This window comes from Armigeres subalbatus, chromosome 1, assembly GCF_024139115.2.
Source record: "Armigeres subalbatus isolate Guangzhou_Male chromosome 1, GZ_Asu_2, whole genome shotgun sequence".
NCBI classification, from domain to species: Eukaryota; Metazoa; Arthropoda; class Insecta; order Diptera; family Culicidae; genus Armigeres; species Armigeres subalbatus.
The window spans coordinates 93,023,406-93,035,355 of record NC_085139.1 but is presented as its reverse complement, the minus strand read 5'-3'; the positions used below and the strand labels follow the sequence as shown (position 1 = coordinate 93,035,355).

Genomic DNA, 11,950 nt, shown 5'->3' with positions numbered 1-11,950 from the left:
GTATGATTTCGGCATAAGTAGGTCTATCAAGGTATTGGGAGCTGTAACTTACGCTTGTTACGCCCGCTCAGTCTCTAAGACTACTACTCCCACTCAGGATCAGCTCTTTTCACCGAGGTTTAACAAATGTGGAAAAAAAAAACAATAATACGGTAGAACGACGACTTTTATTTAGAAATTCCCTTACGCCCCTACCGCCCTGTCTTTTCTGTCGTTTTCGCCAAAAACTATGGCTTTCCGGTTCGAGGATTCCGAACGTAGTATCCAAAATGCGTCACTGCTTTGAGCAACATGGGTTTCAGCTGTTGCACTCCTCTCAACCGCGAACACTTGCGGTTGATTCCAATCAGCGACTTGCTAACCTAATCGGTCTTCAGGACCTAGTAATGGCCAGTTCGAAAATATTAACACTGGGGTCACTTGTATCCTTTTGAGATATTGGTCACTTCCCCACACTACTACAGTAGAGATTAAGTACTTTTAATAAAAAAACATAAGTTGACACTCTTCGCGATGATATGGAAATGCTAATATCATCTTCCAAACTTGGACGTACATGTTCATGATAGCATTAGAGGCGAAAGTATAGAATTGATAGTTCCGTTAGGAAACGGCAGGCATGAAGAATGTTTTATAGAAGTCGAATTGAAGCGAGCGGAGGGCAATATTTGTGACACTGGACTGTGACACTGGACACTGATATTCTTCCTCCCCTTCATACGGGAGCTTGGCAGAAGGAAGGTCGTGCGATATATGCCATCACAAATATGGCCCTCCGCTCGCTTTCAAATCGTCTTCTATAAAGACATCCTTCATGCCTGCCGTATCCTAACGGAACTATCAATTCTATACTTTCGCCTCTAATGCTATCATGAACATGTACGTCCAAGTTTGGAAGATGATATTAGCATTTCCATATCATTGTAAATCGTTTAACTTCACGTAGAAGTAACACACACGAAATCATTAATTTACTCTTCGCGAGTTTGGATCTTCATCAAGTGAGTTTGCGGTAGCCATGTAGGCATGTAGGAAAATAGGCAATAACCTTTGATTGCATTGAACTTGAGTTGCGTGCTTGAGTTACCTGCGCAATGCGATTTTTGTTGTTTGTTGTTGTTTGCTGCGGTGATTTTGACTTGCCATACACTTGGCTAGAATGCATCATGTGGAGAGCCGAGTATCACAGCCGGTGTACATTTTCAATAGATCCACTCAATTTGTTTGTTTCGCGGATGACATGGACATTGTCGGTCGAACATTTGAAAAGGTGGCTGAACTGTACTGTCTGAAACGTGAAGCAACAATTGGACTGGAGTGAATGCGTTGAAAGACGAAGTACATGCTAAAGGGCGAAACCGAGCGTCTCTAAGAAACGCAACTTGGAAATAAGGAGTTCTTTCAATTCTACAGAATAATCCAGTCTTCGATTAAGTTAATTAAAGGAAGTGTATTAGAATTTGCGAATTGCAATCACTTTTGTTCAAAAATAAAATATACTGCATCTTCAATCACTAGTAGAATATATCGATCACTTTCAAATTAATTTTCTTATTATTGTTTAAATGAAATGGCTTTAGAAATATTTCATTTCCATATACGTAAATTGTTTTTGTAATAAGAAAACAATCCCTTTTGTGCACTTCCTCAGAAGCATATTCGTTCGAGACTCCCACTCCATAGAATGTGATAACACCTTTTGTGATGGTTTTACATTTTCGACCCAGACTTAAACAATCAAAATTGTTCATCACTTAACCACCTAAACTAGAGGATCAGATTCATAATCGTTAAGTCGTCTTACTTGTGTGAATAAGTACTAAAATTATTGCGCCAGCCATCTATGCTGGATGAATGGATGAAAATAGATCTGATATGTATCTCTAAATTTTACATTATGTAATCGCATACACTAATACTTGAAATCGAAACTCCAGTCATCGAACGACTCAAACTGACCGGACAAAGAATACAGCGATGAGCCAACTCCTGTGAATGGTAAACCAAGCATAGATTAAATCTAACTAACGAGTGGTGATGAGTAACGATTGATGTGAGGCTTTCTTTCATTTGTTTTCTATGTTCATTGATTTGCCTTGACGGCTAGAGCTGACAGCAGTTGTCAAACTACCCCGAGCCTATCCAAGACCATGATCCTCGAAAAATCCTTGCGGCGTTTCGTCCTAAAACGAACGGAAAAGAATGGACAAATGGAGACAGAGATGATTTTAACGGTGGCCAGCTTCGGTTGCTGTCGATTGCGTCTAACGAAATTCTACATAGGAGTGTGGAGCTGAAGAGAGGGCTCGGAATATAAAATGTGGGAAATGCTTGAACAGTTCTATAATTTCGTTAGGTAAAATTAAAACAAATTAATTGTGCAAATCATTGGTTAGAAGATCTACTGGATCTATGCAGTTAGTCAGCAGTGAGCAGAACGCAATGTGTGTCGCATTGAATTAGTACGCATTTGCAAACACATTCAAACAACAAAAACGTGTGCAAACATTTCACTTCAAACGAAAGGTAAAAAGATCGTAACCAAAAACAAGGACAATACAAATACAACTACTTGAAGTGAAGTCATTCACTAAGTTAGTGGGAAACATCATCAAACGCGTAAGAATTAGATAAGTAAACAACAAGACACATCAACAAACGGAAATAACGGTTCTACATACCTTGTTTGTGGTTGCTATTAATCATTCTCACTAAAATGGTATACTAACGGATAGTTAAGGCAACGGTATACCAAAAGGAATTTTAGGCAATATGAAGATGAGACTTTTAGTGCTTTGATGCAAGAGTCAGTTTGTGGCTAAAGGGTAAGTCGATTCAGCAATTACCAAAAACTAAACAACGATGCGGAAACGGCGTCATATCAGGATAATTTCGGATAACAGATATTCTTTGTTGGACAAAAACGTAGAGTTAGGAATGCGGAAAGAAACGGATTGGATGGAATATCATGCATTTTGAGAGAAATAAATTTATGTGTGATAAAAACTTGGAAAATTTGTTTTACTATACTGCCGTCATACGCATATTTGTCTCATGTTTGCTGAGATTTCCTATATACATGGGACAATTATGCGTAGAACGGCAGTATAGGTCAAAGGACACCTTTTCACAAACACTTACAGATTTTGACATGATAACTAAGGATAGAAGAACCGAGAGGAATATGATCTTTTTCAATATCGCTAAATAACTGAAACTTATGATCGACAATCAGTGTTGCAAAATGTCATTTGGTGTTCGTTTGTTAAGTTCCCAAAACTTCTTTTAGATCAGTTTATGAACTATGACAAAATTGTAGGCTTTGAATGTTGCTTCTGACTGTCATCTGAGTCGTGAAAGGAAAAAAAAATCATTTTAATGACATTATATCAGTACACGTGATATTTTGAAATGATTTCACTCTCAGCCTCAAATTTTATTCATCATCATCAATAGTGAAGTGAATTAAGCTTCCAAGCATAGTTTTGGGCAAATTAGTCAAATGACACACAGATATATATCTTCAAGATATTTCACTACACTAGACTTTCACCATGTTTAGTTTTTACCGTACTTTCGAGAAATCCGTACATCTATTTTTGGATTTAAATATTTAAATAAATTCAGACCAATTGATTCTACCCCCACTGTGAATCGTAGTTCAATAAGCATCTTGAGAAGTGATCCATTTAATTTATATTCCAATATAACTTCATTTTTTTTGTGATTTGCTTATTAAAAGATAGTCACTAGGGGGGCTCAAAAAATCGTTTTGGTCCACAGCGCTCTTCTGATTCTGTATCATGTTCTGAGTATCCTCTGAAAATTTGAGCTCATTCGGATTAAAACTGATTTAGCACAAGCCGTTTCAAGTTTGCATGCAAATTAGTATGGGGAAATTTATTTTTTCATTATACTGATAATGACGCTTCCTTATTAAGCGCAGGTTAAAAGAAAACCTATATAGCTAAAAGGAATACTCAAGAGCTTGCACTCAGCAAAAACCGCTTCTTAATTAACCGTTCCAAAAATTAGTAATCGATTTTAATTCAGGTTGCGAATCTTTAGTCATGATCGTAAAACTCCTTTGAGGGCATTACTGAAATGTGCAGAACAACATAGTAGCCTGAATTTGTGTGTGCTATCATAAAAATGTAGCAAATGTAAATTTCTTAAAAAGCATAAGATTTTTTTTAATATAAACTTCTGAGCTGTGAATAATTTGGAAAGTTTTGATATATTTTTTTAAATCTTTATCAAAACTTTAAAATTTTGAGAATTGACAAACAATATAAAATAGAGATTTTTTTTAATATGTTGTACAAAACTAAAGTTGAAAAATTCTAAAATTTTAGTTTTAATATTTGAAATGAAATCATTTCAAATATTTAAACTATTGTTTTCTTATTAAAAAAATATTATAACTTAAAAAATTAAAAATTCAGCAGAAAAGTTGAAGAGTTTTACAAAAAAAAATTAAACACTTTTTGAACAAACAATTGTGGAGAAACTCGAGGACTAAAAGAATTTTTAAAAAAATCTGGGAATTCAAAAATAAAACAGAACAAATCGATGGTTTCTAAAGGATAGCAAACCAAAGAAATGAATTCAAAATTGGAGAATAGTTGCGGATCTCAATCATACAACAACACAAAAAAAAAACAAAATATAGTGAAATTTCAAAACATTTAAGATTTTGGCATTTAAGATTTTAAAAAGAGATTCTCAAAAAAAATTAGAAAAAAAATTGGCTTGAAAAATTTTGAGTATATAAAATATTTATATAATTATAATCATCATCCAAAAATTCTGCAAAAAAAAATTAAATTTTTCTTATGAATAATTCTAATATTTAAAATTTGGTATTGGTTAAAAACGAATTTAAAATTTAAAATGAAGAATGATTAAAGGTTTTTTAGAAAAATGAAAATTTGAAAAACTAAATCTGGATTCTGGATGTGGAATGTATGAACTAAAATCTGAAAATGAAAGAAAATTGCGAAAGTTTTATTTAACTAATGATGAAGAATTGAAAAACATGATTCAAATATTTCAATTTTGTTGCTATTATTTTCTTAGCTTGAAAATATTGGATATTCAGGAAAAAATAATAAAAATGTAAAAAAATAAAGAATTTAGAAATTTAAAAAATCAATGTATCAACATTTAGATATTACAGTAATATCTCAATTTAATCCCCCTTCTTACCCGTGGAAATTTTGGGGTGATAAAATAGAAAATGTGACAAAAACGGATTTTTTTTTCAATTTTTTAATTCATTTCGCAAATATGAATCAGTTTATGCCCTGGAAAAGTAAGATGAATGAATGGCACCCGTTATTTACAGGCGCTAAGAAATGATTTATATTAAACCACAGTCGGTAAAAGTTGGGTACCTCGGACAAGAATGCGTTATGGCGGACAAGAATGCGTTATGATACAGTATTGATAAATGTGTATTTTTTATTTCAAAACTTTTTTTTTGTGCATAATATGCATGGCGATTAGTAAATCAAAGCCTATTGAATCCTGCCCCCCAAAACCAGCATAGTGTATGAAGGGTTGTGCGACAAAAGATCAAAAGAATAAAAAGTTGAATGAACAAATCTTAAAAACTTTCAATCCAAACTACCTATTCACAAAATATTGAATAAAAACATGCTTCTAAACTAAAATCTAGAGTCTGAAGGTACGAGAGCCTGCATTTAAGAGGCATGAAGGTATTTTTTTTTTTTCGAAAAGCTTAGTTGCTTCGTTGCAAGAGAATTGGAAGCATCCTTCTACGATTCTCGAAAGCCTCCATCAGAAGGTTCGAAAATCTCTTTTCAAAAAAAAGAAGCCTCAGGAGCCTCATTTTAAGTGGCTTGAAAGCTTCTTAAAAGGCTCGGAAGCTTCCCTTCGAGTGGCTCGGAAGTCTTTTTCAAGAGGCTCGAAATTATTTTTAAAGATGCCCAAAAGCCTTATTTTAAGTGGCTTAAAGCCGCCTTTCAAGAGGCTTGGAAAACTTCCTTCAAGAGGCTCGGAAGTCTCCCCTCCTAGTGGCTTAGAAGCCTCTTTTTAAAACGCGCATATGCCTACTTCTAAGAGGCTCGGAAGGGTTCTTTCGAGAGGATCAAAAGCCTCCTTTCAAGAGGCTCGAAAGCTTCAGCTCAGAAACCTCCTTTTATGAGGCTCGGACGCCGCCTTTCAAGAGGCTCCGAAACCTCCCTTCGCGAGATTTGGAAGAATCCTACAAGAAATACGGAAGCCTCCTTTTAAGAAGTTCGTAGGCTTTTCTTTCAAGAGGCACGTGTAAGCCTCCTTTCAAGAGGGTCGGAAGCCTCTTATCGAAAGGCTCTGAAGCCCCTTTAAAGGGCTCAAAATTCCCCTTCAAGAGACCTGAAAGCCTCCCTTCAAGAGGCTTGGAATCCTCCTTCAAGAGGCTCTGAAGCCTCCTTTCTTAAGGCTCAGAAGCTTGCCTTGAAGGCTTGAAGAGATTCATCTTTCAAGAGGCTTGGAAGCATGCTTTCAAAAGCTTAGAAGCCCCTTTTAAGTGGCTCGAAAGCCGCTTTCAAGAGGTTGTAAAAGCTCCTTTCAAGAAGATCCGAAGTTTTCCTTTAAGCTGCTCCCTTCAAGAGACTCCTTCAAGAGGCTCGGAAGCCTCGCTATAAAAGCATGGAAGCCTCCCTTCAAGAGCATCGGGAGCTTACAAAAGTCCTGTAGGAAGCTTGATGTACATACTTAATTCAATTTAAAGGGCTTGGTCAACGAATTACCGATTTCTCAACAGCTGAGCTCTCGACAGCCTGCTCAGTAAAAAGTTCAACCACCCTCAATACTGAAATGTCAAAATACTGAGCTGATATATACAGCTACTGAGAACTCGGTAAAAAAATGTAAAAAACCGGACCACGGTAATGAATATTGCTGAACAAAATGCAATTTGGTATTCGTTTTATTTATTGATAAGGAAAATAGGAGTATCAAATTTTGTTGAAATTAAGTCTATTCATTTTGAAAAACAGTATTTTTACAGCGTTTTCGAACAAAACCCGGAACGAGCCGGTGAAGATTGTTCTTGAAGGGAGCCTGCGAATGTTTTCCGTAGTATTTTGATCCCCATATATACTGAATGTGTCAGCTTTTTCGATTCCCCGACGGATACTGCAGTACTCAAGGATAGAGGTGGATCCATATTTCGGAAGATGATCAAACACGCGCACAAGCTACCCTAGTCCACTACCCTAGAACTACGAAAAAAATGTATACCCAATATGGTGCCACATCGAGCGTCATGTGAAATAAGTATGAACTGAACTCAGTAAAAGTATTCCCGTTAGATCATCAAAATGTATTTTTTCACAGAGTTCCCGGTATTTTATTCAGACAACTTCAACCCCATTTGCAGAACAGAGCAGCTCGGTTATCTATTTTACCAATCCACATTGGGATATTGCCGACTCACTGCTTAATGTTCATTCAGCACTTCCACAGTTATAAACCGCGAGGTTGCTAAGCCAAGTTACCATTTTTGCATTCGTAACTATATCACGGGGCTAACACCATGATAATTGTATGCCCAGGGAAGTCGAGACAATTTCCAAACCAAAAATTGCCAGGACCGGCACCGGGAATCGAACCCTGCCATCCTCTGCATGGTCTTGCTTTATAGACGCGCATCTTACCGCTAGGCTAAGGAATTTACCGATACCATGTATATTTTGAGGCATTACTGAGAGGTCGGTATTTATAACAAAACTGCCAAGAAAACTCGGTAAAAATATTACCGAGCTGAGTTCTCGATTTTGGTGTGTAAAAATTTATTTCGAATTGGAATTTCTCACGGAATAATTAATATTTCTGCACCCCTCATAGAGAGCCATATATTTCTTTAGTTTTCTGGTTCGTTTTTCATATATCTTATCTACACTTGTTTTTATTCACAGCAGAAAAATAGGGGGTACCTGAATTAATGCAAAAGTTCGAAGGGAGAGGTACCCCCCTCGGTTGAAAACCGAACCCGTCTAGAAATGTAAAAAGTTTCGAAAACTTGAAGAATTTGAAACAAAATCGACATTTCGAATAACAAAATGAAAAGATAAATAATTCAAAAATTTGAGAACAATTTGGTACTCTCAAAATATCAAACAATTTTGAAAATGTGAGAAAATGTTTGATAAATTTGGTAAATTTTCAAACATTGAAAAATACAAAATAACCTAAAAATTACAAAGTCCTGGAAAATTCAAAATTTGTAATACTCACAAGAAGAATTTGGAGGTTTGAAGTTTAAAAAAACTCAAACAATGATCTTTAAAAATAAAACATTTTTTAAATATATCAACATCTCAAAAATCAAAAAAATATTTTTTGATTGTTTTAAGTTTTGAAAATTTGAGAAACTCAAAAATGTTCAAAAATACTCAAAGTTCAAAAAAATATTTAGAATTAAAATTACTCACCAACGTTTTAAATTAAAACATTTTGGAAAAATAAATTTTTTTAGAAATTTCATAACATTTTAAAAAAATATATTACCTACTATTTTGAAAAATTTTGGCGATGAAATAAAAAAAAACAAAACTACGAAATATGCTTTCTCTTTGCTCTACACTGTAACAATCTAACAAACAATTTAGGCTGAATAAGCTAGTTTTAAGCATATTATCTACGAAATAAGCTCTTTTTCATCTTCCAATGTTTGTTGAGAATGTAAACAAATTCGACATGTCCTCGATTTTGAAAAATCAAGATTTTCAAAATAAAAGAAAACATTTTTTAATTGTTGAGAAATTATAGACAAATAACAAAATAATAAAAATTTCACAAATTATGGGTTTTCTCAAAATAATATCGGAAATGTTGGAATTTTTCAAAAAAAATTAAGAGCATTGAAATTAACCAGGCATTGCAAACCATCCCATCATTCGATCTTTTGAGCAAAGATACTGATGAAATAATGGGATATCGATCTTAGTTATCTATCCGCTCAGTAAACAAAGTGCAATGTTCGTCATGGAGAAACATTTTTTCACAGCTTTTGTTGTAGCAACACCTTCGCAACGCGAACAAACCTCGAACCGCGCTGGCTATCCGGATCATCATCGAACGCTCAAATGATAATATCTTTCCAGAGTGCTCTTCGATTAGGGATAATATCTTTGCACAAGCAAAGATAATATCCTGTGCTCAGATGATATTGCAATGCCTGAAATTAACCAAAAAGTTTTGAAAATTTCCAAAAATTAAGAACAAAAATTCAAATAAAAAAATATGGAAGATAACAATTTTTTTAAATGTTGTTAATTTATTTTTCAAATTTCTGATTAGGTACATACAGTGTTGACATGATCTTGCCACTTCCGATTTTGCATAGGGGGCTTCAAAAACTTGAAATGTTTGAATATGTTTACAGAATCTGAAAACTTTGAAAATTAAAAAAAGAATTGTAAAATGCTTCAAAACTTGAAGAATTTTAAAAAGACAATTCGAATAACAAAACAAAAAGTTGAAAAATTTTATAATTTAAGTTCAATTATTAATAATATTTGCCACTTTCAAAATATCTAACAATTTTGAAAACGTGAGAAAAATTTCAATAATTTTGGAAAATTTTCAAACTTTCAAAAATACGAAAGAACCTGAAAATAAAAAAATCCGGGAATATTTTTAATACTCTCAAAAATAATTTAAAGGTTTGAAGGTCACACCTTTTTTAAATTTTTTTAAGTTTCAAAAATTTCAGATAATAAAAAATAAATATTAAAATTGAAAAAAAAAACTCTTCGGATTTGTTAAAGAATGTTTTGAATTATCCGAATTCATTTTTTTTTTGCCGCCTCAAAATATTATTGTTTAGCCAAAAATCCGAGGGGGGAGACATAATTGTTTTTAAATATTTGTGTCGACCTTACACCTGTGTTCAGAATAATAGCAGCAGAAGCCGTTTTTCATACAGAATGATCAACTTTGTCAAGCAGTAACTTTGTACCCCGATGACCGAATATTAAAAATAAAAACTGTTATTTTTTTTAACAATTTGACCTAGTGCGTAATTTTTGAACGCGTAATTCGAAAGAATTGCTACTTAGTATATGTAAATTTCAACATATTTGTAGTTCACTGCCAAATTTTCATCTCAACCGGTCATCGGTACAAAGTTACAGCTTGTCAAAGTTGACCATTTTGTATGAAAAACGGCTTCCGCTTCTATTATTCTGAACACAGGTGTATATAAAAATAACAAAATAATGATAATTTCACAAATTATGGGTTTTCTAAAAATGATTTCGGAATTTTTTTCAATAAAGACCAACCAAAATTTTGACAAATTCAGTTTTAAAAGTTTTGAAAATTTCAAAAATTAGGAACAAAAATTCAAATGAAAAAATATGGGAAGATAACAAAAATTAACGGAATTTTTAAAATGTTATTTTTTTAATTTTTGATTAGGTAACATACAGTGTAGACCCGATTTTGTCTACCCCCGTTTTTATCAACCCCCAATTTTATAACGTTTTCAATTTTGTCACCCAAAAAAATTGGTTTTTCTTTTTATTTTTGTAAATAATACCGCAAACAAAAACGATTTTCATGAAATAACTTTTACCGCCTGTGGTTTATTATGAATCACTTCGGAGTACCTGTGAAGGGTTTTTTCCTAGGCATAATTTGATTAAAATTTGTGAAATTTATTCAAAAATCGCAAATAAAAAATGTTCCCGATTTTGTCACAAGCCCTATTTTATCACCCCGAAATTCACCTGTTAAATTGGGATATTACTGTATACAAAATAATCAAAGATTTGTAAAATATAATGGATTTTAAAAATTGCAACAAAATGTTTGGAAAATGGCTACTCAAAAGGTTCATTCAATATGTTTTTAAATGTTCAGCGTCAGTAGTGCTTCCAACTGGTTTCAACTCTCGTCCAAACCTAAGTGCCAACAAATATACTATATTAACAATATGATTCACTCTCACGAAATTTTGGCGACACCGCATGTGGCGCCATCCGTGCCCAAAAGGACCGATACACACTGAAACGAAACTACCCAGAACATGAGGATCGTTAAATACACACACTTCAAAATGACATCAGAAAAAAAACTAGGTATGCCTGATGTTTTTTTGTGCACATAATCGATTAAAGTTAATCGAATGCCTACGGAATATCAAATGTTTAGCAAAATTGTAGTAGACATGTCTTTGCTAATATGTATAATAAATTTGATTTTGCACACCTCGTGTTGAACCACCATATCAAAAATGACACACGGTGAAACATTTGGAAAGCTAAGAGGTTGCTGTTGAAGTTAATTTTTTTGTTTAAATTTTAAAAATATTTAGGGCATCAAATATTATGATTCTTTGGGAAATTTGACAATAAATTAGTCAAAGAATCGACAAGGTTATACTTTTGGGAAGTATCGATTTGAAATAGACACATTTATACACATATCGTACAAGAGTTCATATAAAATTGCTATTCAGTTTGCAATCAACCAAATTGATCACATGGTTTAAACATATACGAACGTAGCACGAAAATACTTCAAGCACTTTTGGGGGAATTCGTGAATGAATCAAATTGATTTTGAGATACATACATCATTGTAGGATACCACACTACTATTGCCCACATCAACTCAATTTTCAAGGAATATTATCAAATTGAATATATCTATAAGAAGTGCTTTTATATAACAAATAAATCTGGTTGGGACTGCGTTTTTGCAAATGTTTACGTAATTTGAATATTAGTATTTATTCTGCTTCGTCGAAAAATTTTACAACAGAAGTTATATTCTTCATTAAATAATGCAATAAATGAAAATAATTTTGGCCATCGAGCCCATGTGTTTTCAAAAGATACCAATTCTTGTTCAACCAGTGCAAAAAAAAATCTGCACTTCATTATGCCATACATGGGGTTGGACAGAATGATCGGGACAGGCAATTGGGTATAAA

At 33.6% G+C, this 11,950-nt stretch overlaps 1 protein-coding gene across 1 annotated transcript in view; it reads right to left on the bottom strand.

Annotated features, from left to right (window-relative positions):
• Nucleotides 1–1,430: 1,430 nt before the first annotated feature.
• LOC134202549 (AP-1 complex subunit sigma-2) overlaps nucleotides 1,431–11,950 on the bottom strand; it is a 59,733-nt gene continuing 49,213 nt past the window's right edge. Inside the window, exon 5 of the mRNA XM_062677564.1 lies at nucleotides 1,431–2,183. Coding sequence (XP_062533548.1) covers nucleotides 2,139–2,183 — 45 coding nt within the window. The 3' untranslated portion in view covers nucleotides 1,431–2,138. The remainder of the gene's footprint in view (nucleotides 2,184–11,950) is intronic.